Raw genomic sequence first — 27,095 nt, 5'->3', positions numbered from 1 at the left:
AGATACTGTTGGGTGGAGATGGTAATATATTCAATAATTAAACTCAACAGATGGAGAAAACCTAACTGATTGGTATTCTATAGGACATTCTTTGACCAGTTCCCCATTATCTTGTTCTGCACGCTTGTCATAATGCTCGCATTACGTCTGCCTGTGAAGATTCTGAAGATAAGCCCTTACCAAAACGTAAATTATCAGGTCTTCGAGGTCTTAATTTCCCTGGGATCTTCTTTCTTTCAGCTACTATTGTCTCGCTACTGCTCTTGCTTCAAACAGTGGCAATGGATGAAGAGGATCAAGTAGTTAGAATATTAGTCCTGGTTCCATTACTCATAATTTCAGGTGCAGCTTTAACTGTAAATGAACGATACTGAACACAAAATCCTCTAGTCCCCATGCGACTATTGATTGCAGATCTAGGAGCTTATTGTATTATCCAGATTTTACTGTATTCCGGTCGTACTGCGGTATGTCTCCCCATGGCTTAGATATTTGCAATGCTAATATTCCTGGGTGCAGCTGATAACCAATATTGTTCCCTATTTTACACGTGTTAAGAAGGCTAGTCACTTCCTCACCTCTATGATGTACATCCAGATAGCAGCTGGTGTCTCAGTGGGAGGCGTCGTTTCTGGCTTTGCCATTAAACAGTTCGTGGACTCCAATCCTTTTTTTTTTTTTTAAAAAAAAAAAAAAAAAAAAAAAAAAAATATTGACTAACTGCCGAATAACTACTGAGCCTGAGGCAGTACAAGACAATGTCCCTTGTACCATATATCATTACCATATTAGTGTTTATTGACATCGCCATTGCGTGGCGCAATGGTGTACCTGGTGGGAGTTCACAGTACTTTTCGTGGTGGGATTCGCTCCTGGGGTGCTCTTTTCAGTCCTGTTTATCAAAATGTCTTCGAATTCCCCAGAGGATGACCTACCCTCTTGTATTGGGGTATTAGGTGTGGGTGCGTCACCTAACATTACAGTGCGCTGCTATATAAGGTGCTCAGGAATATCTGATCCCCAAAGTGGTCTTTTGGTCCAATGGAATAGTTAAGATCCTGAGCTTGGCTATAACATGATACCTTTTATCTAAGCCAGCAGCTAGGGATCATTATTGGCCCAGCATACGGTTCGGCTTTGATTCTCCGCTTGTTCAGAGAAGATCTTTCAACCCACCCAAAGGGGGCCCTACATAAGCAGGCATGAATTTCCTATGCCTATTCCGGTATTGCCTAGAGTCGTTGACCATCATATTATAGGATATAAAGAGAATACTGAATGACGCCAGATTCTCAGAGACTTTGCCAAAGCCTCTGCAAGACGTTGTACGGTCCAGCTACTTAGCTAGTTTTCAATACCTACCAGGTGAGCTGAGCCGCTTAATTCTCAATTTCTTTAAATCTGTCTAAACAGTTTTCATAATCCAGTGTTCGCGACTATACTTACTTCGGCAGCGTTTCCATCCTTGCTGCTACTTAAGGAAAAAGCAGTAGACTAACAGCATTCTGTGTCGCTCCTGTACGATGTGGTGAAATTGTGATTATTAGTTTTACGCCTTGGGTAGTTTAACTGCAAGTTAGAATACAATTCATTCTTATACCTTTAATTTAACATTGCTAAATAACAATCTTATTTAGTTCACTAATCAGTCACGCCTGCTCCCGTCTGCGATCTTTTCGTAAGCAGTCTTGGAGTAGTCTGGAATTTCATGTATAAGGGTCGCAGTTTTCGCGCGATGCAGATCCACAACTTCGCAGGTGTAGCAGACATATCCGTTTGCTATCAAGTAATGATAAACTTGTTAGTGGTGTAGTCCTAGACAACACTGATTCTAACTATAAAGTATCTCATGTCCTCCATATCACGATCGACGATCGCACTTGTTATGGGGCAAAATGGATTAGAAAGGCCGTACAACATGCAGTTAAACATAGTGATCTTACCCAGATATGCGCGACAATTGAGCTCTACAGATCAGCTGATTTCCGGATTTCGGATCTTCTATATAAAGAATTCTCGTATTAAGCGATTTATCCATCATCCGGTCAATTGGAAACCGGTCTTGTCTCCCAAGGCAAAGGCAAGTATGGTTACTTGATGATTCGTTCGCGGTCTGTTTGACATCACCGGTTACTATAGGGACGGCCAACACAAGCAAATATTTTATGAATGACACCTTGGTTCGTGTGTTTATTAACAGTAACCAAAATGCTCTCAACATGTCTCTTGGAAATGGGGTTAATAGTATATGGTACCGGCCTAGCCATCTAGCCGAATTGTATAGGATTACTTTTAGGATAATGTTTCAGGTTAATTCCATTAGATTAAACACCTTGGTGCGCTGATCACAGCCTTATAATATAATACTTCTGGTGCGTATCTTGCATGTTGGAGGTACAAGAATATGTGCTATACAATACCTATTTTGTCTATTGAATTGAGGTGTTGTATATTGCACCTTTATATATTGCATTGCTACAAATAAACCAAGACAGCTATCTCCGTTTCTTAGATTTCCTCCATCAGTGGGTTGGAACAGTCTCTAACAACATTGTCAATGCCCCTAGCGACAGCATGAACATTGGAGTCGTTCAAGCCAGCAACGTTAATACGACCGTTTCTCGGGAGATATATATGATACCGTGCGATCAGCATGTCCACCTGCCGCTCAGAAAGACCAAGTAAGGAGAATAGCCCTTTATCTTGCAGGATGTGGTCCCAGTTACCGGGGGTATTGCAAACAGTAGTAAGCTCTCGATAAAGGTTTTCCCGGTTTTTCGCCAGCCGAGCAGCGGCCTCGCTCAGCTCCTGCTTCCATTGCTCCCGGAGCTCCGGGGTTTGAAGAATAATCTCGGCAAGCCTTGCCCCATACGCCGGGGCAGTCGAAATTTCCCATCTCATGAGGCACCCTAACACGTCTCGCACAAGATCAGCGACATCAGCACTGGCACATACAACATGCAAGTTCTGAGTATAGACCCATGTTCTTAGAAAAGGACTGGCAAACAAGCATGTCTATTCCTTGCTTGGCGACGTGCCTCACCGCCCAGGCATCCTCCCATCCATCGTCAGGCTTCGTCGTGCCGAGGCCTTGGTATGCCATGTCGAAGAAGATAAAATGGCTTCGGCTTTTAATAACTTCTGACAGGGCCTTCCATTGCTCCTTTGTCATATCCGCACCAGTGGGGTTATTGCAACACCCCTGGAATACGAAAATTGAATGGAGTGGTGCATTCTTCGCAGTTCCAAGAATACTGATAAAATCCACCTCATGAGTGCTTTCATCGTAATACCGATAGGTCGCAGTGGAAATTCCAGCATGGGCAAGCAAAGGCAAATAATTTCCCCAAGTCGGAACGCCGACAAATGCTTTAGTAGCCTCGTTACCCTTCGCATAGTGAGCCCTCAGAAAGCTTGCTCCAATCCTGTTAGCGCCAGTTCCCGCAACCGTTTGGACGGAGGCTACCTAACAAGTCATAACGGTCGTCAGTCTACAGAGATATCTGTAAATCAAAGAACAACATAACTTACCCGCTCAAGCTCAAAAGAATGCCCAAACATGAACTGTGCCGCAAGTTTCACGAATGGCTGTATACCAGTATGAGGACTATACTATATTTAAATGGAAGTTTAGTAGGACTTGCCGCCATTTAACGCCATATGGGTACCAACATCGTGACCAGGGTTCTTTTTTTCTAGAGCTTCCTTTGCCTAATGTGCATATTTGAAGTTAGTTATAACAGATAGTCTTAAACAGCAATCATTAGAAATAGATAATTGCTCATAAAGTATAACGAACGAACAAGAAGACCATACCTTCCTAATCGCTGGAAACTCATAATAGCTTCCTTGCTCGTCACGATAGACACCGACGCCGAGATCTACCTTGTGCTGATGAGTGTCCTGCTTAACCTTTTCCATTAACATTAACATCGGATCCACACGGGCTCTAGGGAGGGACGCGAACGAGGCCATTTGTGCAGTGGTAGGGTTATCGATAATGCGGTTCACGACCAGTAGGGAAAAAAGGCAAGAGAGGTCGGGGTGCCATTTTATATTATATAGATGCAAATGGGAAAAAGAGGAAACACCGAGTCGCCTTTATTAACAGGAGAGCAAGGAACATAAGGTAGCAATGGTCAGATACGTTACATTTCCGCATTGGGTTTAACTGGAATGCCAACGTGCGCAACAGATACATACCAGTAACGTTACTCTTGCCCAAAATAATTGACAGTTGTACCGAGCCTTGCCATAAGAGTAGTACCTGGCTCCCTATTATACAAATTTTGGCAGATGAAATATGCGTTGAAAATTTCCGAGAATTAACTGTAATAGTTATATTTGGGAGTTCCTAGGACATCCTTGTATGGAATGGTTCATGGCTGATATTATTCTACTCATACCCGGTGCTGAGCTCATTAAATGGCGGCGTGTGTTGGTCGGGCCCATTAACGCCACAGAGTCCTGGAAATAAAAACTTGCTTGGTTTCTGTCAAATAATATGGCCGTTGGTGGACCAGAATCATGTGACTAGATCGGGGTAAAAGCCCCGCGGAGCACACAACAAAAAATCATCAAGAATAATCAAGAAGAGCCCAACCAGCCCAATTCATTCAAATAAGACCTGTTTACCAATCGTACTCTATTTCCTCTTCGGGACTAGCCATATATCTGACAGGAGGTGGCTTAAAGGGATAAGGTGGGCTAACCTAAATCAGTTAGCGTTCCCCCAAGACATTTTCCGAGCCGCAACACTTAATATCAACGAGCTCGGACTCGCACCACAAATATACTTAATTATTATTAGCTCACATATCATGCGCTCAGCACTACTGTATCTCATCTAGTGCCTGTCACCCAACCCTTCTCCAAAGAGGCGCGGAGGAACCAGCTAGTGCACCCCCTTGGTTGCCGCTATTTCATCATTCTTAATCTGCTCTCTGGAACTTTTCTGAACATTACGCATCTATGCCATTCCCCCCGCCCCCCATCCTGGTATTTTATTGTTGAATTCTCTGAACTTATCATCTTTCTGTTCTCTCTGGCGAAATGTCACAGGAATCAAAAGATCCCAAGATACCAAAGTTTCCGAGCCTTTTCCCGGCCAAGGCGGAGCCTTCATCCCCCTTCTATGCTATGCTCCAGTCAGCACCACAAGACTACCTACTGCAACAAGACGAGCAACACGAATCCCCGCTCGATTACCCTGTATACTATTTCTTCTACGGAACACTAACAGCTCCGTCACAGTTGAAAAGAATTATCGACTTAGCGGATGAGCCAAAACTTCGAAAAGCGGAGATATTTGGGTACACCATTGCAAATTGGGGTGATTATCCCGCTCTCATTAATGTGAGACAAGGACAGGTAGTTACAGGATATGCGTATCTCATACGGTCCAAGGAAGAGGCCCAAAAACTATCATATTACGAGACAAATGCATATACAGTTGCAGACTGCTGGATCTACTTTAGGGACGAGGAGGAGCCGAAGGAGGTGGGTGGGAAGGTTTTTATGTACGCTGGTGATGCGCAGGCTCTACTCGAACAACGATTTGACCGCAAACTTTGGAGACGGCAGATGGGCGGAAAGCTTGGATGATGCACTTATTTAATGGCAGAAAGAAGATATCCGTTTATTCAAGCTGTTGGACATGGCAACTTGCTAAAGACTCGCGGAGGTGAAGGTGCCAACAGAGATATAGGATCTGCACTGTATGACTCACAATTATCAGAAAACACACTGGCGCATCTGTCCTCAGAACAGTGTCCCCGGAGTTCATATAAATTTCCTTTAGTCGTTTGAGAAAGGCAGCGAGGTTTCCAGTGCAATAAAAGTGTAATCTTGTGAGAACAAAATAAGATAAATTTATAGCACTACATGGGGCCAAACTACTGGAATATAGACATTGATTAAGTACCCAGAATATATACATCGATAATTACCATAGGTACCATATGCAACCGCGCCGTTTATTTCTTGCCCGCTCTGGTTGGCTCAGTTCGATAATACATTGTGGTAGAACTGAAGCCAGGGAGCCATATCATTATCCCCGGTCAGCGCGAAAACGCATAGCCTGTTAACGTCTTATTTGCTCCTCAGCCTAGTGTAAGCACTGTTTAGTCCAATAGAAAGAGGACATCCCTATTCTAAAATTAGTAACCCTTACTGCACGGTCTATCTATGGCGTATCGCTGATGTACAAGTGCCGGTTTCTCACACCACCAACCCTAAAGTCAGAGTGGAAGCAGCTTGGTACTTGTACAGTTGGCACGTCTCGTCCAATAGTCTCAATCGTTCTGCTTGGTGTTGAAACACGGACGCGTGATATATTTCTAACCGCCTCCCTTACTCTCAGCCTGTGATCATCAGAAGGCGCCTATTCCATCGAGGGCTTGAGTGACGCTCTTTTAATATCAGGGGCAGGAAATATGTAAACCTATGAGATACCTAATTCCCAGAGCTCTCTGCACGTTTTTCAGCCCTTCTACACGTTCGCAGGCCTTCCAATATTCAAGTTATACTTCACTCACCATCGAACCATCCATATCAACAAATATTTTCTTTTTGTATCAGTACTGCAAAAAACGCCTCGCACTATCGACTTGGCTGTTTTTTCTAACGGTGCTAGACCCGCTCACTTCCCTGTTTTTGTTCCTACAGGTGACTCAGGTAAGGTGGGAACTTATTCATGTTACTGGAACTACAGCCACGGGGTTTTTCCTTGAGTTCAAGCGCAATTACGACTTTAGTGTCACGCAACGCAAACCAAATTCCACTGTCTCAAGTTAATAATCAACATATAGCTGATACCGTTGTTAATGGACAGCCTTTGGCAGACACAGCTGCTCGTGACAGAGTAGAGTCAGCCTCCACAACGGCGAGTCCCTCTGGCCGCAGCCCCAAACCTTTTGACCCTTAGGTATGCGTATCCAGTAATAGCACCTCCATGGCTTCTAACTGAGCTCTGATAAAGTCACCTAATTTCCAAAACTGGAGACAAGATTACGTCCGGAAACTTGCCGAGCAAGGTTATGTTGAAAGCAGCGTTACTTCGGTCGTCCAGTATGCACCAAGGCTACTGTGATACTATATTGCATGCAAGCGTACTCTGTAATTGTGTTCCTAGTGTTCCTACTTCAGGTTACATATTACCCGTGTCTTCGTCTTGATTTGCTTCCGTTTCCTATTGCTTTTCCAAACCCTAAATAGTCTCTCACTTTGTTCTTATAGGCTCCTAGCTGATGTTCTAATTTGCTTCCAGCCAACAAAATATATGCAAGAGCCTCTCCAGAGACCGATTGGGGTATGGTTTTTTGTTGTGTACTTTGAGTAATCATGCCATATTGCTGCGTGTGGTCTAGCATTCCATAGCCATTGTATAATAGTCCCATGGATCCCAGGTGCTTGTATACTGATCAAAAATTATCGGTAAGTTCTGTATAGATAATTCTTCACTCCTATTAGCAGTATACTACGCCTTGCAGGCCTCCTAGTAGGCAGGTATCCATCCTGAATGCTCCCAGTCAACAATTGCTATAATATGATATGGCCGAAAGTGTGTTACAATGATAAAGCTTCGGTGTAGATCGCCGTGTGTAAACTTGATAGAACAGTTATTAGGCAGCTCACGGCGAATCGGTTCAATCGGGACCGAACGTCGATTCTCCATTGGTCTTCGGTAGAGAAATGTAAACCAGTTGTGAAAATCATAAACTGCGATAAATGGGCAGGCTTCTGACACGTGTTCTATGTTGATTGCTCTATTATAAAGAGGACCGCGTAAAATGTTGCCTGCAAATACAAAGAGTTAGAACGTACAGGCCTTGGAAGGTTGGGAGAATTGGTTTATTTATGAATATATTAGATTAATCCTGTTCCAGTGGACGCAAATTGTCATAGACTGTTCGAAGTTCACAGCAGATCGAAACTCGGCCACCCGGTTCCATCACGTCTTACTTGCTCCAGAGTTCGTCATTTTGTATATTCCATAGAGATAAACTTCTCCTCTCCTTCCGTGCGCCACCAGTATACATCAGGAACTGGGACATTGTCTCGAAGAAAATCGCGGATTGCATACAGGAACTGGGTGATATTCTTACAGCGCTTTCCCACTTAACGAAAAGTCTCATATCATCGATTATCACAGGCGGTAGTCTCACACAAGGCACGGTAGAGGAGTGGACTTTCCTATTATCTGTGTTGGTTCCTGCACGATGTTGGGCTGTAGCTTGTGTGCGAACTACTTCTGGTAAAGATAGCTAACTCTATTTACTGAAAAAAGTTGAGCCCTTGGCGTCGAAATTGAGCGCATTGGGAATCACTAAAGGCGTCAACCGGACGTGTTCACACTTGCTAACAATCATAGGGCACCTAGAGAACGTATAAGCTTGAGTATAATCTTCGTTAATAATTTTATTACTGTGATATATGAGATATGGCTGTTAGGGTGTGATTTATAGGCATAATACTGATAATTCATGATCTTCATGATCAGGGATGTGACGGCCAAGCAACTTGATGAAATTGGTGCTATTTAATGAAAATTTCAAACGTGGGGAGGAGGAACAAACTGCATCCCAGAACGCGACACAACGCCGTACTTTGAGTAGGTTGGGTTCAGCCTTCCCATGTCAGCCGCAAAGCATATCAGACGCTGGCATTAGCCGCCTAGCTGAGAGGCGCATAAAATTACGCCTATCAGGCCTGGCGGTACGTCAGCTAGGCGAAACTATTAAAGCTGCGCCTCGCTCCAAGCATGGCGGCTTGCCCCGTAAATAAAATAAAAATTCAATATCACACTCCTGGAGCCAATTCCCAAAAACAACGCCCTCCTAGTTTATCCAAGGGGCTTTCCCATACCTTCGATCTTCGTTCACCTAAGTATATATAAATGGGCGCTATCATACTCTAATCCGAACTCTGCGACTGAGATCATTCCTTTATTCCAGACCATGAGAGTCTTACCCGTTGAGCAGTACACGGTCGGGTGTATCTGCGCTCTTTCAACAGAACAGAACGCGCTGATTTGTATGCTTGATGAAGAACATGCCGAACTTAAGTTGCGGCAACCAAATGACTCGAACATCTACACCCTTGGTTCTATGGGCGGACATAATATTGTTATTGGTTGCCTTCCTAAGGGGAACTACGGTGCCACACCAGCGGCACAATTGGCCACCGACATGATGCGGACTTTTAAAAATATCAAATTCGGCCTAATTGTTGGTATCGGCGGTGCAGCTCCCAGCAAGGAACATGATATTCGTCTTGGCGACATAGTTGTGAGCGTTCCTGGCAATGGTTGGGGGGGCGTTTTACCTCATGATGTGGGAAAGAAGCTAGCGGACGGAAGATTTCAGATCACCGGGTCGTTAAACAAACCTCCCCAGATTCTTCTGCAAGCGGTTGCGAAGTTGGAAGGCATGAATGAGAGAAAGCCGGATATGATACCTCAACTTGTCAAGGCGATGGCAGAGGAACACCCAACGTTAAATAGGTACGCCTATGATGAGCACCGAGTTGACATCCTCTATAAGGATGGGAAGCACGAGGAGCGACCTGTTAGGGCTAGCCGAGGCCCAGTTATTCATCACGGTTTAGTGGCGTCTGGGAACCAGGTGATCAAAAATGCTGAGACTAGAGATCGTTTGATGCAGGAGTACAAAGTGCTCTGTATTGAAACGGAGGCAGCTGGAGTAGCAGCTGGAGTAATGGATCGCTTGCCAAGCCTGGTGATACGGGGAATATCGGACTATGCGGATTTCGACGAAAATAGCAATGATAATTGGCAAAGCTATGCAGCAGCCGTAGCGGCGGCATACGCGAAAAAGCTGCTGGAGATTGTTCCGGTGGAGAGTACGACGACTGTTGGAGGTTAGCCACCCTCTTCAGATAGAATTTCCTGTGCTGTAAATGATCCACATAATAATCATTACATAGACCCTATCTTCCGCGTGCAGTTTAACTGCCAAAATTTCCCTTTGGTGGAACCGTTTATAGGGCGCGAGATGGACCTAGAAAAGATCTGGCAGGAGCTCAAACCAGATGCTTCTATCAGAAGAAAAATGTTGGTTCTCAAGGGTATACCAGGAGGTGGTAAAACCCAGCTAGCAATTCATTTTGCATTGTTGTATAAGGGAAATTACTCCGCTGTTTTTTGGTTGAATGGGAAGACCCGGGAAACGCTATGCCATCGTCTTGCCTTTATTCTACAGCAGCTTCCTGCAGTTGAGACAAGCAGTGCTGGAAGCATAGAAACACAACAGTCGCGGCCCTCAAGTGGCTGTCGCAAGAGGGGAACTCAAAATGGCTTCTGATCTATGGCAATGTTGATCACCATTCCGCTGGTGGTCAATATGGCTCAGGATCTTATGATGTCACCAAGTTCTTTCCTGATTCCGTGGACAATGGCTCCATTCTAATCACGACAAAGGCCTGGGGTCTCACAAAGGATCTCGGAGACCCAAATCTTTATCTTCTGCAGAGTCTTCCTCTTATGAAGCTGCGCAGCTACTTATAAGCTGTGGCGGGCATGTGTTGCAACATAAAGTCTAAACCGACCCCGGTACGTATTAACACCCAAGATTGATGATGACTCTGACTTGCTGACCGAAATAAGATATCCTGGCCGTCGCCAACCGATTGGGTGGACTGCCTCTGGCTCTTGTTCTTGCTGGCTCCTACATCCAGCAGACAGAATATCACCATCCGAATACCTCGAGTTATACTGTACATCTTGGAAAGAAGTGCACGAAGAATTGGAGCCTGATGGTCAGTATTCAAGCGGTGATTTGATAAGATCCTTCGAGATTACCTATCAGGAGATTCGCAAGAGATGTCCATCAGCTGCTAAACTCTTGCTGCTACTATCATGCTACCATAATCAGGGTATTTGGTATGACCTGGTTCGCCTGGGTGTGGATTGCTCTGAGCCATCCTGGTTAGCAAAAACTACTTCCAAAAAATTCACTTTTTGAACACAATGAAACAGCTGCAAAACTTCTCTCTAGTTAGTCACGCAAGTGACAACTACTCAATGCATCCAGTCGTGCAAGATTGGTGCCATAACTATTCATGTGCTGTGGATAACGAAGAAAAAAACAATATGGGGTATCCAGTAATAGCGATTAAATCTATCAGTCGATGTCTGTCACCGCAAGAACCAGAACCCTGGAAGTTGCGAACACGTCTCCTCCCCCACGCAATTATGGCTTCGAAGTGCCTATTTGGTACTAGAGGTTGTATGTGTCGAGATGCCGGTATCCTTGGAGCCCTGCTAAATATAGCCATGAACTTATATTTTCCGCAAGGGCAGTTTGACCTTACCAGAGAGACCATAGCATGTCTGCTGCCATATTTCGAGAAAAACTTTGGCCCTAATTCATCATGGGCGTTGTTTCTGACGAAGATACTTGGCGTTCTTTGTCTGGAATCTAACGCACAGAAGGGCATTGACTTGCTACAACGAATTCTGGAGAGCCACGTGGACGATTACCAGGCTATTAATGGCCTGGTAATACTGTACGCTAGACAGCAAAAGTGGGAAGATGCGGAGAGCCTACTAGAAAGGTCGATTGCAAAGACTTCAACTTCAGACCAAAGTGCGAGTTTGGGACTGACTTTCGCTCAATGTCTTATTTATGCGGAAAAAGGAATGTATCAAGAACTGGAGCAGCGATGCTTAGGAGCCATTCAGACTGCCCAGAATGCTCAAGTCCGAGAATTCCCAGTCTTACATATAGGAAGTCTCCTTGCATGTGTGTATTCGTTGCAGGGCAAGTTCCAGCAAGCACAGGACATATAACTGGGTCATCACTGGGTTTCAGGCTACATTTGGTTTTTTTCATTATGAAACCTTGGAACACTTATGCAAACTTGGGATTACGTATTCCAAGGCAGGAAAAGCAGAAGCGGCCGAGGAAGCCCTCCAGAAAGCACTAAAAAGCTACGAAGAATTATTAGGTCCTGATCAACCTGCTACAATAGCGTGCAAAGAGTGGCTTGGGGTCAGTTATGCGCAACAGCAAAAAGCGCAACAGCAAAAAGCGCAACAGCAAAAAAAGCATACACAAGCATGGCTTCGCAAAGTATTAGATGACTACCATAGAAGTCCGGAGGATGAACACACGCTAGCTAGGGCATTTGCCATAGGGTTTGCGTTTGATCAAAACGGGTACTACCAGGATGCAGAAGATATGTTCCAAATAGCGTTCACTGGTCGCCATAAGCTGTTTGGAGAGAGCGACCGAACACGCTGGAGTCTGGCCTTGCGCTTGCGAATATGTATCTCGTGCAAAGACGATGGAAAGAGGCAGAAGTGATGCTTCGGAAAGTCATCAATCTCAGCAAAACAAGCCCGGCTCCCCTAATTTGGCTTAATCTTTGGGGTCTACTCTTCCTCGGTGATATCTACTATAGATGGGAAAACTGGGATGAGGCACAAAGAGCATACTCAACCTTCCTTGCTACATCTAAGATGAAGCTTCCGCCAAATAATAGGTTTATACTTCTCGCAGCCTATCGATTAGCTTTTCTCAACCACAAGAGAAAACTCGACCATAGTACAGATTTCCATTAGGACACGTGAATACACCTCACCTGGATTTACTTCATGCGATATATATATATAGTTCTCCCTGTTAAATGATCAGCTCCTTCTGCGATCTGTTGATAAAATCAGATTATGGAGAACTTAGCCCTCCTTTTCCGGCTCTTGAAGGCATCAAGCAAAGTCCAAGCTTAATTTAAATACAACACTTCACATCAAACATTGTCACAGAGTCATTATAAAACTTAAATAACAGTGAAAAATCAGTTGCCTTCGCATTTGCATAGCAGCATGGAGACACCTAGATGCTAAACTAGTGGGAAACCCCATATATGACATGATATACTATTGACAGCTCACGCAATTTGCTCAGAAGCGGAAAATTCTCCATATTCGAATTTTTCAACTTATAATAGTAGAGTAAATTTACCTCCCCTACTTTCCCTTAAATTCGTATCCAGTGACCTTGCGTTCACAACCCCGACAGTTTGCATACGTCACTAAATCGGAGTGCATGTATAGTTGGAAGTGAGAGTAACGAATGGTCTCACCGGGCAGGATGAAGAACACATTCTGTATTGTCTTGCGGCTCCGAAGGCTCACATTTCAGTCCTCCAATAGCCTATTCCTTTACATGATGCCTTCAGAATATGAACTTACCAGACGGATCAACAAATAATTGCCTGCAGTTCCCGCTGCTCCATTTACCTGGCCGAGAGGTGTGCAGATATTAGAGAATTACTGCAGCCATGTTTACAGCGTACAAAAAAGTCGAGGAAACGGGATTTTGGTCTGTCGTGATCGGGCTGTTGAAATACATGTCACCCAAGCGGGGTCGCAAGTTTCCTGGGCCGGTGGATTTCGTGCGGGCATGCTGGGAGGGTTGGATATAGATTCTCTGATTTCCCAAGCGCAAAAAATTCCCTATTTGAACGCGGTTCACCAGGTGCCAAAGGGAGTTCCGTTTAACCAGCGTTGTAGCGCCTTCCAGTGGAGAGCGACTAAGGATGTGATCGCTTTACTGTTCAAGGAGAAATTGCTTCCCGTCAGAGCACGGCCGAGCTCGTGAAGGAGGTGACGGAAGGGGGCGTACTCGGATTGCCTCATCTGCTCATCCAGGATAATCACCTGCTTAAACTAGTGCTAGGACTGTTGGCCGAGTTTGCCTTCGTCTTTATTCAATAGAGGCTTCCCCCATAGGGCGGGACTAAGAACAGGCGGAAAGTTGAAGAAGTCACCAATAAATACAACGAAAGGAGTTCACTAAAAAATTCAAATGAACCCTGGCCTAAATATTTAGCAATTTTACACTGATTGTTGGTTAAGGTAAGCATGGTCAGATCTACCATGCCTACTTCGTCTACGAACATGACGGCCTTGCGGGCCCATAGTCTCCTGGGAACGAGATCTCGTGGTCGACGCTGCTCGTGAGCGATCGATTGATATGGCAAGGAGGTATGGTAGGTATTCCCACCAATGTTATCATCAGTTGCACTGGTGGGAGCCACAAGAATTACCTCGTGCCTGCGATTGAAAAGATCCATGACGACAATAGTTTCAAAACCTGACTCTTTCGCGTGCCGCCTTTGCCCATGACGCAGAGAAGCGTCTGTTACAGCCAAGATGAATAAAAATGTGTTCGGCCAAGGAAAAGCCTTCAAAGAGGACCTTTTCCACGACCATGCGATGCTTGAAGTTCAGCGGGAATTCTTCTATTAGGGAAGTTAGAGAATTGCCAGTCGGAGAATGGCCAACCCGGGATCGACGATCATCGGACAAGGAGATGCCGATTGTACCAATTATGGGTTGTAAGATACCGTCCATTATTTCTGGGTTACAATCATCAAGGTCAAAGTCGCCGTATGATCCTGTAGGCGCAGTAATCTCGTCACCTTTGGTTTTAGAAAAAATTTTAAACGCCATTTCCAACCTTGCAATGTGGAGGGCGAGAGAACACACGGACCAGAAGTGTTTTTGGCAATATCATGAAGAATGTTAATGGAACGAAAGACGAAAGTTTCCCAACAGTGTACCTCTGTTTCGTAGGTCATAACAATACAGCTCTCCCTGTTATGGTTAGAGGTCTAGAACATACGTTAAGGCTTACGGTACGAGCCATGATAATATAAATTTGTATTTCTTTCCCTTCAAATTCCCCAAAAGCTTCGCTGACCTCTCGTTCTGTCTGACATGGAAGTGAAGCTGTCAACCACAAGGCCGTCATTCTGACCGGCAAGGACCTCTTGGAACAAATCAGGCTTCTAGTCATGTCACTTACGGAAGATTCAGAGTTACATACATGGACCCGAAAAGCCCAGAAGAACTCCCTAATAGTCTAGCTATACAGCTAAAGGCCAAACGCAACTGTGAGATCAATGGTTCGAAGTAGCATGTGTTTTATGGCGGCTTTTATAGCCTTGGGGATCTCACGAAGTCTTGGTTTCGAGAGAGGTACAATATGGATGCAGACCCCCTTCGAGATGAATCGTATATCAGTTCTGAAAATCTCTGGCTGGTGTTGTTACCGCTGTGGAGTTCTCTCTCTACGGCGTAAACTTGTTTCGGAAGTTTACCGAATTATCTTGTGACAAGTCACTATAGGAAGAGGAATATCAGGGATTTAGATTTTCTAAACCAAAGCTAATTCAATACTATTGATCCTCTGCATTGCATTTCAACATAAGAAACCTAGCATGGAAAAAACACTCATCCTAAGGTGAGTACACTACAAAGGCATATCCCTCCACCTGAATGAAAAATCCGACTGTTCCAAGTTCTAGATGTCAGACATAGCAATCACCAATTCAATACTATTCATAGCACTTCACACTCCCAATATCCTCAGGAGGATAGATACTGTGGACGCCGCTTCCAAAAACGGCAAGCTGCCCATTACAACCCGGTTGTCTAGGTGTATGTTAATATTATTCTCCTTATGTTCATTGTTATTTATTGCATACATATAGAAAACACAGCGGGCTGAGTTCTGTACAGTGCCTGCCTGGCTACCCAACTATTAGCTTCAGAGTAAGAGACAAATCTTAGTTATATACTTACTTAACACCAATTGGCGTACAAATACCAGATTCGGGGTAGTATACACTACTGGTGCCGTGTGAATTTACGTTGACCTATATATATTAGAATTAAATAGTTCAAGAGATTAGTTAAAGGTCAAGCCTCGTAACCTACTAAGATTCCATTATCACCCTGAGCTAAACCCAACGGCGCAAGAAGAGTAAGAAGGGCAGTGATCTGGAGGAAATGCATCATGCTGTCAAGGTTTGAAGTGGAAATTTTTCTGTAACTGAAGATAACTGCTAAGTATAATGTTTCTGAGACAATGGAAGCTCTACAGTCAGCAATAAATTATAACAGGAGTGGGTATAAATGAAGATTAATACTTTTATCACTAGCTTCCAAAACTGTACTTCCTCGTACGTAGTCCAGAATAAACAGACTAGTTTACATGATATGCAGCCTTCAGCTGGCCATCCATGATTTTGTTTTTTCTCAGCCAGGCACACGTTAGACTGTCAGAATCTCCATCACCAACTTTTATAAAATGTCGACCATTAAATATACGCGTATTTGCAAGCATCGATCCGAAAAGAATCGGGTCTCTGATTCAACTAAACTACCATCGCGCTTTATATGGCGATGTAAATAAACAAAGAAAGAATGTGAGCTAACTAAACGTGGGAAATAGCACCGATCCGATGATGTTGTATCATCCCTAGCATTTGACCGAGTAAGGAGCCGGATTAATATTACCATAATTGTCGACATAAAATAAGTATTTTGCTGTGACTTGGGAAGAAGAAGGCAGTAAACTTATCGATCAGCTACACGCAACCCAGTTATCTAATATAGGGAGCGATATATTGATATCCTAGACCACGACAACTACCATGCTTGCTTAGAGGTTCTCACACCTCTCTCTAGGATACTCACCTCGGTAATCTTTCAGCTGTCAAGCTTTTGCTTCGACAGTCAGATATACAACCTAATCTCCAAGACATTCAAGGTCACTCGCACACTTAGCTGGCTTGCAGGGCGGGAAGATTGACGTAGTTAATGAGCCAATCAAGCATGATGCTTTTGACATCAATCAACGTCATGCAACAACCGGCATAACACCACTTTGCGTATCAGTCACAATGAGACATCCTGAAGTCGCATGTTTACTTTATCACAAGATCGTGAAATTGATGTCAATGCTACAGGTTGTCAGGGTTGGACAGCGCTGTGACTAGCCTCTGCTGATGGGCATGCTATAACAGTACAACTATTGCTAGCAGATCCACGTACTGATGTAAATGCCGTTGACACAGATGGAAGGACTTCGTTGTTGCTGGCTGCTGCGGAGGACATCTCGTCATGGTACAGCTATTGGTTGCTAATCCCCGCGTCAATGTTCGATTCCAGGACATATGGTATAACTACATGTGCCGTAGCAACAGAGAGGAATCATGCTTCGGTTAGTATGTTACTCAGAGCTCTGTACCACATATATCAGAGAGCTTCTTCGCCCATTCTGTTTTAATTGCAGTTGGTTTCGTGTCAGAGTGTCGCACGAGACTCAGTACCTACACAACTGCTAGTAGGGTGCGAAATTGCCAATAAAAACTCTCTTCCCAGTAATTTCTAGTTTGTATTTCCATGTAGAATAATAAAAAGCTTCTTTAAGTACAACTCCGTTTGTCGGAAAAACCAGGGCTGTGTGGTGCTGTATATATTAGTTAGATACCCCAGTTCTGGTGCCGGTTATGCGAATTCTATGAAATATGACTACTAAATATTCAAGTTAAAGTCACTATAAAGGCTAGCCATACGTGGTAATAAAATATTATTCGAAAAATCCAAGTTAGACACATCGAAAACTCGTTCATCAATTAGCAACCGTCGGATTTCAAGCTAAACTAAAAGCGAGAAATGGTTGCCAGGATAAGTTTTATGTCTTTGACATTTCCAGCAGAATTTTGCTGAGTGACCTTTATAATTTCCAGTACACTTTGGTCAGGCTTAGCTGCTGATCTTGCCCTTACCCCTTGGTGAGCAGTGGCGACGTTTGTGTTCACAAGTACAGTGTCCCCATCGCATCTTTTCCTTGCGTGGCCACACTAGGTAGTGGTATATCTGACAACTACCAAGCTAGAGTTAGAAGTAGTAATTATGTCTGTTTATCTGTAGTATATAGTGCATAACTCTTCCTAGTCCAGTACTAGCTGTATTCCTGGCCAGTAAATTAACCTGTTCTATCCTAATTGAAAAAAAAAAAAAAGAAAAAAAAGAAAAAGAAAAAAAAACTCTATCCATGAACTGTAGCATGGCATAATTGTCATTCCATCGTAACTTGGTAGAAAAAATAAAGGAAAAACAAAACAGAGGCAGGCACCGTGCCCCTATAATACAAAGCCCATATTTATAATATAATGTACGTACAGGGGAAAAAATCAAAAAAGAAAAAAAAAAAACAACTGAAAAGCTGAAGAACCAAAGAACCCTAAATATAAAAAAATTATTAATAAAATAAAATAAAATATAAGCCACTGTAATGTACCCACGGTATTCCTGGTTCTAGAAGCTTAATTTCTCCTATTTAGCAGCAATTAGTGATAAAGTCAAAGATTTCGGAAGACTTGCCTATATAAAGATAAAACAGACTCACCTTGTTGTAGTCCTCATGCTCCTGATGGATCAGACTATTAAAGGTCGACGAATAGAAGTCGAACTATGTAAAGGGTATAATTATATTTAAGTGGATTAAAATATTGTCTACAGGCATACCCACTTTGGTCTTAGGATATATAATAAGAGTCAAAATATTTAATATTTTGTTTGCCAACAGGGAAGACTTGGTGGACTGGCTGGTCTCGCAATGCTAGTGTGATGAGTCTGAATACTTTCTCTCAGAGGTCTTGCAAGGCAAGTAATAGCAGTCTGGTTATTCTTTGGTATATTTCTCTTTTAGCCCCCCGGCCTGTCAAGGGCTGAACCCATAGAACCTACAAGATAGGTTATGTACAAGAAGGAATCGTTGAAGAAGGGAAGAAAGGAAGAAAGGAAGAGGAAACAAGCGGTAAACAAACAAGGTGGGGAGTCACGTGACATCGATCGAGGGCCAATGGGCCAAAAGGGTCAGTAGGGACAGTAGGGACAGTAGGGACAATAGGGACAATAGGGACAATAGGGACAACGGGGACAGTAGGGACATTGGCCCGAGAGGTTAAACGGGCTCTAGCCCTTTACACGGCCTGCTGTTAAAATTATACTTTTATGTCTTCGGGACTAACATTTTACTATTCCCCAACCTTCATTAAAAGTTACTGTATATTCTTTTAGCAAATGCTAGGTATTGTCAGATAAGGTCTAGCAGTCCTTCCTAGGATCAGGAGATCTTAAGGTATTCTGCTAACAAATGATATAAGAACGATTACTTAGTCCAAACAGGTCGTGTGGATTATTCTGAAAGGTAGGCTATCTTTGTCACTGAGAATAAGACACACTAGCTAGAATCTATTTACAATGGTAATGACTGTCCTTTATATATCCATATCCATCATATCACCTGCTACGTCGTAATACATCAGTAGCTATGATATATCATACTTCCCAATATAAGTTAACCGGTTAGGTCATTGTTGGTCCGTTACGGCCTCAACCTAGCTGCGTGTTAGGCGTGGGTGCGTCACCTAACATTACAGTGCGCTTCCATATAAGGAGCTCAGGAATATCTGATCCCCATTATGATCAGATATAGTGGTCTTTTAGTCCAGTGAAATAGTTAAGATCCTGAGCTTAGCCACAACACTGCGGCGCAGTAGATTCATTGGCTGTTAGCTGCCAGATTCTCAGACAAGAATAACTAGATTATAATTACTAATAAAAAACATCTATTCAGGCACTAATTATAATGTGATCCTTTGTTTATCAATTTATTTAAGGTTTTTAAATTTGATTATTTAGTTAACACCTAAATTAGGTGAACACTTCTATCTCTGAAACTTCGAAAGCCTGGGTACTACAATTTAAATAATAAAAGGTACAATGTTCCCTGATGTATAACAAAGTAACGCTAAGACTATACAATACTAGTAGCTTCCTATAATTCTATATATATTATATAAACTTATGAACATACAATACACTTATGGATTTCTAACGCTTTAATGCATATTATAGATGGCCTATGAGATTTAGCAAGCATGAATAGATGTGCATTTATTTCTTTTCTGTTTTTTTGATTTTATATTCTTTTTCCATACTGCGACCAGTAATAACATATTCTTACTTTTGTTTTATCATGTCCTATTTTTAAAAGTTTTGTCCACTTATTTTGTTTTCTAACCTTTATCGGGATTTCTATAGCCAAGAACATTTGGTACGATGGTTATAGTGTGATGGGATAAGTCCGCTTTTATTTTTCACCTATCTTTCTTCTCTCTTCTCTTTTTCCTTTCTCCATCTACTCTGCGTTATGTTTTTCTTTTCTTTTCTTTCACCTTCCTGTCTCTTTATTTCCTTCTTTCTATACTCTGATAGACTGTAATCCAGTTCTGTTATATTAAGTTAATAGGATTGCTATAGACTAGGCTAGTTAAAGGCAATAAGACTATGGATAGCCATGCTCTAAATAGCACGGGTGATTAGTTTGGTGTGGTTAAAATAATTAAGATCTCATTATATCTCTACTTAGAACAGAATAATCTTAGCAGGAGGCATTGATTTGATGTATTTCAGAAACTAATCACAAAATGAAAAAAAATAAAATAAAATTTAGAACAATAAATTACCCGTCTTCTTGCCCCTAGCTTTCTTTGTCAATTAAATCTCGTATTCTCTCGTACAAAGATAGTTTCCTTTGCATACCTCGACATCACTAGTAGACAAAAAAAGTCGGCGGTTAATAGGGCCAAGATGCCGACCACCGCCACCGCCGGCTGACTCCACGAAAGGCACGATTCGGCAAGCTTCCTGAGGAATCAACAGCAGCAACACAAAAGAACAGCCAAGCATGGTAAAATAAATATCCAGTACTTCTACCCTTGGTATACATCCAACACACTTTAGAATGGTGACAGAGAATTGGCAAAGAAAATATAATAAAAACTAACTAGAAACTAGATGGCAACCACGACACTTCATGGAATCATCAGGGAAGAGGGGGGTAAAAGTTAGTACAAAGTCACAAAACCGCCACAAGTACATAACACCACAGATGGTGGAGTTACTCTGTAGTTCCCCGCACTTATCTTGGTCTTCCTAGTACAAGATCTTGCTCATTTCGCCCAGATGCTATCAGGCCTGTGCAAGGCTGTTTTGAGCTAAAGGATTTGACCTATTGGTTTTGTTCGCGTTAAAAAGCTATAAATAAGCAAAAAAAAACCGAGCAGCTAATAGAAGATTGGGCTTACCTGGTGCTTTATTTCCTGTACCTTAATTTTAGCGAAATAAGTTAGAATAGCCGACCTTCTGTCTTATCAGGGGTTCTTCTCCCGAATGATACCCTTCACCTGTCACACAAGAGCTCAGCACACAGCACCCATGGCTTTGCTCACTGTTTCCAGTAGGTCCTGGGTCATGCTTATGAATATCGTCTTGACACAACTAACCACCACATCGTTACTAGCCACAATCAACTGCTCCAGCGAGTTGCACCCAGAGATAATGCCATCCGTCGTCTAGATTAACATGTTGGTAGAGCTCACTACTGCCTTTGCAGCCGAGATAAGCCCCTGAGTCCATCTGTTGTTTTTTGCGATGAGCTACCTCGCCCCTCACAAACAATCTCCTGCGACTATTCGGTGGCAGCCTTAATCAGCTTTGTTATTATATTAGTCACCACAATCGCCGCTTCCTGGATTGTTTTCTTAATACACAACTTGTAGAGAAACTGTCGTGCGTGTCAGGACCTGACATGCTGACCACGCGTCATGTGATACCAAAGGATTCGTTGAAAGAAAGAGAAAAAGGGACAGTCAAAAAAAAAAAAAAGAAAAAGAAAGGAGAGTCACGCTTTATAGGCCATCAAGGGCCAGTAGGTTCAGTAGGGTCAGTAGGGTCAGTAGGGTCAGTAGGGTCAGTAGGGACAATAGGGACAATAGGGACAATAGGGACAATAGGGACAATAGGGACAATAGGGACAGCAGGGACCATAGGCCCGAGAGCCCTTTACACAACCTATAGTATATCGGCTTAATTATAAAAGCAATTTTAACCTAATAAAAACAGCCTTAATTCATCAGCTCTTCTTCTATAGCGTATTTAACTAACTCAGCACCCAAAACACCTTATAATCTTAAGCAGATGGAGAACCATCTACACTCAAAACGCTGCTTAAATCACTTATACAGAGCCCTCCATCTCTGAAAGCACAATTAGACAAGATTATTAAAGGCATATAAAACGGCCCTAAATGAGACTCCTTTCTTATCAAAGAAAATCAGGAACAACAGACGGTAAATAAAGCAAAACATCAATAAAAGAAGCAATATAAGCAACAGATAGATACTACAGAGAGCCTTTTTACACAGGAGGCCCACGAATATATACAGCACCAGAATAAAATCCAAGAAGCTCAGGATACTATACCAGTAGATCCAGAGCCACATACGGTTGAACGACGCGTACGAGCCCACGCTGGAGTGATTGTTATATAGTGTGACTTAGATGGTTGCAATATCCTAATCGCAAATTTCGCAATAATAATTAGTTTTGTATAGAAATACAAGTTTTTGGCTGTTTTGAATGGCTTCCCTTTCACCAGTCAGAAAAGTGGCCGACTCGCTTGCCAGTTACATTATTGGATCATGTGAATTACTATATAAAAATAATACAGCGTTCGGACCACTGTCCCATTTATATCATCCAAAGATTCTGTTCATCATGACGGAAACCAGGTCTAAATCCGCGATCTAATAAATCTCTCTGGGGTATTTCGCGACAGCGAGTGCTAGATTAAGTATACTCCAAAACTCCTACTCCCGCTCTCGGGACATCTGATCCAGGAATTTAACAAATGGAGAAGTATTAAGGATATGATTTTTTACAAGCCATTAAACCCAACTCTTTCCCTAACAGTGAGGCCGTTTATATCTCTCTGAGAAGAAAAAAAAAAAAAAGTTTTTATATTGGTAGAACCTTCTAACAGGGCAACTACTAGCTCTATACTTAACCTGCTTTAAGTCCCAAGGGTGCTATTCGCAAACAAACCAACAGGGCCGGCCCGACCCTCTGCCAGTTAAATATATAAAGTCCATGACCACCCAAACACCGCGTTGCTAAAATATATATATATATATATTATTAACCTAATTACTAGCAAGGAAGACTGGTCAAAACTGTTCTCGAAGAAACCACCTCTACCTTAATGTAAACGCCACCATGAAACATGTGTTTGAACAACGACAAAGGAGCCGGGAATTAACTATGGTCTGGTGTTTTAGATCTGTCTATAACTATTAGGACCCAGCGGAAATAAAGAGGGGGGGGGTTAGAGTGTCCGACATTTATCTGGGCAAGTGATCAGAATTCATTGTATAAGAGGGAATGGGTTGTTAATGGTTAGAGTTTGTTCGGATATAATGCCCAGATATTTAATATTATTGCATTGTTGGAGTGACCGTCTTTTTTCAACTTTATATCTTAAAAAACTTAATAAAAACTATGTATCTACTTCTGTTGTATAGTCCAGGGCAAAGAGAACGGATGTGGTGTATTGTAAAACAATATCGGAGGTTCCAACAACTGTTTCTGGGAAGGGACCAAATTGCAAAAAAAAAAGAAAGGAAGGAAGGAAGGAAGAAAGAAAGAAAGAAAGAAATGAAAAGAAGGGAAAAGAATAGAAAAAGAAAAAGAAGGCAGGGAGCTACCGAGGGAACTTTCTAGTCTGGAGATTGCAGAATCCAAAAGAAAGTGGCTGGGGAGCAAGCGTATCACAGCATACCAGCCACGCGAGCCCAACAGGTCGATCATGGATCGATCGGGGATGCAGAGGCTGCTGCAGAAGCATGGCCTTCCTAACGAAAACGTGGTTGTGCAAAGATCGATGGACCCCTGAAGAAGTCTGTGGATTCTGCAGCTCACGTTAACTACCAAGCTGTAGATACTATCAATGTCTGTCTGTCTGTAACATGTTTGTACCTGTTAACTAGTCCAGTACTTGGTGTATTCCTGGCCAGTAAATAAACCCATTCCATCCCAATTATGTAAAATAGAAAAAGAAAAGAGAAAAGAGAGAAAAGAAAGAAATAGAAGAAAGAAAATCCCTATTTGTAAGCTGTAGCCCTGTCATTCCGTCGTAACTTGTTTGTGAAAGGACAGACAAAAGACAAAGCAGAGATAGATACCATGCCACCATCATAATATACCATCCTAATACACCGTCCAGGATGTTTGATGCAATATGTGTACATAAAATGAAAAACGAAAAACGAAAAACGAAAATCCGAAGAACCCTGAATGCACGAAGATTATAGAAAAAAGATAGAAGCAACCATGAATCACCCCTGGTATTCCTCGTTCCAGAAACCCAATCTCTCCCATTCAGTAGCAATCGGTGATAAAATCAGAGAATTCCAAAGACTCGCTCATATGCGGGGGGAACAGATTTGCCTTGTTGTAGTCCTCGTGCACCTGCTGGATCAGACTATTAAATGTCGCTGAATCAAAGTCAAACTGCTCAGAAGGTATAATCATGTTTAAGGGGTCTAAGATATTGTCTACAGGCATGCCCATCTCTATCTCAGGATACATAGTGGGGGTCGACACATTTAAGGCTTTGTTGGCCGACAGGGGAGACTTGGCGCACTGGCTGGTCTTGTGATGCTGGCGTGAGGAAGCTCGGCGCTTTCTCTCAGAGGGCTTGCGAGGAGAGTAGTGGTAGTCTGGGTGTTCTTCGGCATGTTTCTTCTTCAGTTCCTCGGCCTGCTGCCGAAACTGCACCTTTACGTCATCGGGTTCGGCTTTCCACTGCTTTCCCAATATTACAGCTAGTCCTGTTAGATAGGCTCGACCAACTCTGAGAAAGAAGTAACTTACAAATCTCATTGTTGGAAAAAGCAGGATATGCTTCTTTGACTCGAGAATGATGGTACTGACGATATAGGATGAAGGCATTGGGCGGGCGAGGGACTTTGGCGGATTTCGTAGGCAAAGAAGACTTTCCTTGCATTTTCGCGGGAAACCCAGTAGTTTCCCCTTCCAAATTGAGCATTATATCATGAGACGCAACTGAAACATTCGTGCCTGAAAAGGCTGGGGTGCGCATGACACGAAGGGCGTTGATAGACTCGTCAACGAAAGCCACAACAGGAGCGCCAATGAGAGCACTGTCGAAAGCGTGAGTTTCGCTACCCATGTTTTTCTTTAATTGAGACTTACCCAAGACGGGACTTTATTTTGTCGACATTACGCTGGCCGATCAAGTCGGTGATATTAATTGGCAAGAGGACTTCGTTGTTCGTAGACTCGAGATGACGCAAAGCATCCTGCCAAAGAAGCTCTGTGAGCTTGTCGGTGGAGTCAACAGTTGACTTCACGTCGATAGGTAGAGCAGTCATTCTAGTTTTGTAGAGCAAAGAAATCCGTTTAAAGGGTGTTGTGAAAGGTAAGATGAAGAACCATGTCCCAGCGGGCGTGGCTTGGGCATGAAAGGAGAAATTGGGGGGAGGGAACAGGGGGGGAACAGGGAAAAGTACTTCAAAGGCAGTGTTTTGAAGTAGCACGCTGAAGAAATTGTGGAAAGCCCCAGTAGGACATGGCCAGTGAAGTTGTGTTCCCCCTAATGGTGGGAGGCTGGTACATTTCTTTGTCTACTTAGACAAATATGGTGAATGTCTGAAAGTCACTTCACTATTTGTCTCAGCTTAAAGGGCTTCCACGGTACTCTCAGATTTGCCCAAGGAACTGAAAGAAAACATAGTCATTCTGTAGCCCACAACTTCTTTCTTCCACAATTCCCTCTCCCACCTTGTCTTTCCAACTTTGTCTACTATTCAGCTCTTCCCTCTTGGAGCATCTCAAGAAAAACAAGTTCATTGTATCTCAATCTACATCTTGAGTATCCTGCCAATCGTATTTTTCATCATGGATACTTTCATTAATACCATCATGAGATTTCTTGCCAACATTGCTCAAGATCCAAGCCTATCCTCAGAACAAAGGGAGCAGGCCACCTACATTAGCATTTCATTCTTTATGCACAAGAACATTTGTCGTCTCATGGCCCAGGTTACTGCTCTTACCAGAGGCGAAGTTATGATTCATCCGTCTCATCGAATTAATACTTTGGCCGAAGATACAAATACGCCTGCCCGCCGTCATAACAAATTTCTGCTGCCCGTCATCACTGACCATCGGATTACTCCCACCATTGCCGATATTGAGGGTCACCCTATCGAGCTCATTAGCATCCTTGACCCTGCCATTGAGCGTTCTCTAAGAGGTGAAAAGAGACTCAGGTTCCACCAAGCTCTTCTTTCTATGGAGAAGAAGGCAAATGATGACCTTGCCCGGTGCACCAGGAAATATGGCTATCACTTCATTTTCAGGGCTGGCCTTCAGGAGTACTACATGACGTATGCTGCCCTCAATGACAACTATGTTCTATATCTTTGCTGAGTTTATAAGGAAAACTGTCGTTGAAAGGGTTAGCTTTTGGAGACCTGATCCACGAGGAGACGAGTATCGAGTCCGAGCCCAGAAGATTTGTTATGAGGCTATGGAATTTCGTCTCCGCTTAGATGATGCGGAAAAGAACGTCCTCGTGCAGGCTACTCGTTGCGCTCCCGAAGATGCTTACGCATTTTGTAAGTATTTTGGGTAGAAGACTGTCCATTTAACTAACAATGCGATAGGGGACTGGTTGGAAAAATATCGTGTCTCTTACCGAGCAATGAAGACTTGCCTTGCATTGTTGAACAAACTTGAAAGTAAGCATACCAGAAGATACTCTTAGTAAAATGCTAATATTTTCATAATAGAGCACTAGATTCTGTGAATCGATAGGGGCAATATATCAATAACAGATGAATATGCCGACTTTCAATCACAGCAAAGCGAAGTCAGATCAGGCAGACACAAAGCCTCCCAACATCTAACAAACCGATTCTGAAACTCGACTGTACAATACCAGTGGCTTCCTATGATTCCACATATATCTCATGACCTTATGAACATACAACACACCTGTGGCTTTTCAACACTCTAATGTATATTAAAAATGGCCTATGAGATTTAGCAAGAAATGCATAGATATGGTTTATTCCTTGTCTGTCGCTCTTAATCGTATGTTCCTTTTCCGTACTGTCATAATATCACATTACTTTTGTCTTATCGTGTCCTGTATTATAAGTTTTGTCTACTTATGTTATCGTTCTAATCTTTATCGAGATTTCTTATAGCCAAGAACATTTGGTACGATGACCATGGTGTGATGAGATGAATCCGCTTTTACTTTTTTAGTTTCCAGTCTTTCTTCTCTCTTCTCTTTTTCCTTTGCCTATATCTATTCTATTCTATGTTTCTTCTTTCATTTCTT

General features: G+C 42.8%; 8 protein-coding genes across 8 annotated transcripts; 4 read left to right on the top strand and 4 right to left on the bottom strand.

Annotated features, from left to right (window-relative positions):
* Positions 1 to 2,508: 2,508 nt before the first annotated feature.
* GOT1L1_1 (Aspartate aminotransferase) lies at positions 2,509 to 3,975 on the bottom strand (the record flags this gene model as incomplete). Its single annotated transcript, XM_033566234.1, has 4 exons — positions 2,509 to 2,967; positions 3,044 to 3,466; positions 3,532 to 3,588; positions 3,817 to 3,975. The coding sequence occupies 4 exons, from the start codon at positions 3,973 to 3,975 to the stop codon at positions 2,509 to 2,511; spliced, it is 1,098 nt and encodes a 365-aa protein (XP_033431991.1).
* A 1,077-nt stretch (positions 3,976 to 5,052) lies between these two features.
* On the top strand, positions 5,053 to 5,604 carry ATNIH1004_001534 (gamma-glutamylcyclotransferase family protein; the record flags this gene model as incomplete). Its single annotated transcript, XM_033566233.1, has 1 exon — positions 5,053 to 5,604. One exon carries the CDS (start codon positions 5,053 to 5,055, stop codon positions 5,602 to 5,604), a length of 552 nt encoding a protein of 183 aa, XP_033431990.1.
* Positions 5,605 to 8,957: 3,353 nt separating this feature from the next.
* Positions 8,958 to 10,525, top strand: ATNIH1004_001533 (5'-methylthioadenosine/S-adenosylhomocysteine nucleosidase family protein; the record flags this gene model as incomplete). Its single annotated transcript, XM_033566232.1, has 3 exons — positions 8,958 to 9,879; positions 9,946 to 10,086; positions 10,272 to 10,525. The coding sequence occupies 3 exons, from the start codon at positions 8,958 to 8,960 to the stop codon at positions 10,523 to 10,525; spliced, it is 1,317 nt and encodes a 438-aa protein (XP_033431989.1).
* Positions 10,526 to 11,293: 768 nt separating this feature from the next.
* On the top strand, positions 11,294 to 12,326 carry ATNIH1004_001532 (tetratricopeptide repeat protein; the record flags this gene model as incomplete). Its single annotated transcript, XM_033566231.1, has 2 exons — positions 11,294 to 11,719; positions 11,748 to 12,326. The coding sequence occupies 2 exons, from the start codon at positions 11,294 to 11,296 to the stop codon at positions 12,324 to 12,326; spliced, it is 1,005 nt and encodes a 334-aa protein (XP_033431988.1).
* Positions 12,327 to 13,492: 1,166 nt separating this feature from the next.
* On the bottom strand, positions 13,493 to 14,097 carry ATNIH1004_001531 (uncharacterized protein; the record flags this gene model as incomplete). Its single annotated transcript, XM_033566230.1, has 2 exons — positions 13,493 to 13,690; positions 13,909 to 14,097. The coding sequence occupies 2 exons, from the start codon at positions 14,095 to 14,097 to the stop codon at positions 13,493 to 13,495; spliced, it is 387 nt and encodes a 128-aa protein (XP_033431987.1).
* A 1,266-nt stretch (positions 14,098 to 15,363) lies between these two features.
* Positions 15,364 to 15,823, bottom strand: ATNIH1004_001530 (uncharacterized protein; the record flags this gene model as incomplete). Its single annotated transcript, XM_033566229.1, has 4 exons — positions 15,364 to 15,460; positions 15,514 to 15,558; positions 15,611 to 15,684; positions 15,746 to 15,823. 4 exons carry the CDS (start codon positions 15,821 to 15,823, stop codon positions 15,364 to 15,366), a joined length of 294 nt encoding a protein of 97 aa, XP_033431986.1.
* An 8,277-nt stretch (positions 15,824 to 24,100) lies between these two features.
* On the bottom strand, positions 24,101 to 25,116 carry ATNIH1004_001529 (HMG-box domain-containing protein; the record flags this gene model as incomplete). Its single annotated transcript, XM_033566228.1, has 3 exons — positions 24,101 to 24,546; positions 24,596 to 24,885; positions 24,938 to 25,116. The coding sequence occupies 3 exons, from the start codon at positions 25,114 to 25,116 to the stop codon at positions 24,101 to 24,103; spliced, it is 915 nt and encodes a 304-aa protein (XP_033431985.1).
* A 526-nt stretch (positions 25,117 to 25,642) lies between these two features.
* On the top strand, positions 25,643 to 26,546 carry MAT1-2-4 (putative mating locus protein; the record flags this gene model as incomplete). Its single annotated transcript, XM_033566227.1, has 4 exons — positions 25,643 to 26,133; positions 26,186 to 26,364; positions 26,413 to 26,487; positions 26,539 to 26,546. The coding sequence occupies 4 exons, from the start codon at positions 25,643 to 25,645 to the stop codon at positions 26,544 to 26,546; spliced, it is 753 nt and encodes a 250-aa protein (XP_033431984.1).
* Positions 26,547 to 27,095: the final 549 nt, after the last annotated feature.

Source organism: Aspergillus tanneri (genome assembly GCF_003426965.1).
Source record: "Aspergillus tanneri strain NIH1004 chromosome Unknown AapTan_2_pilon_pilon_pilon, whole genome shotgun sequence".
Classification (NCBI taxonomy): domain Eukaryota; kingdom Fungi; phylum Ascomycota; class Eurotiomycetes; order Eurotiales; family Aspergillaceae; genus Aspergillus; species Aspergillus tanneri.
This window is presented reverse-complemented; position numbering and strand designations above follow the sequence as displayed.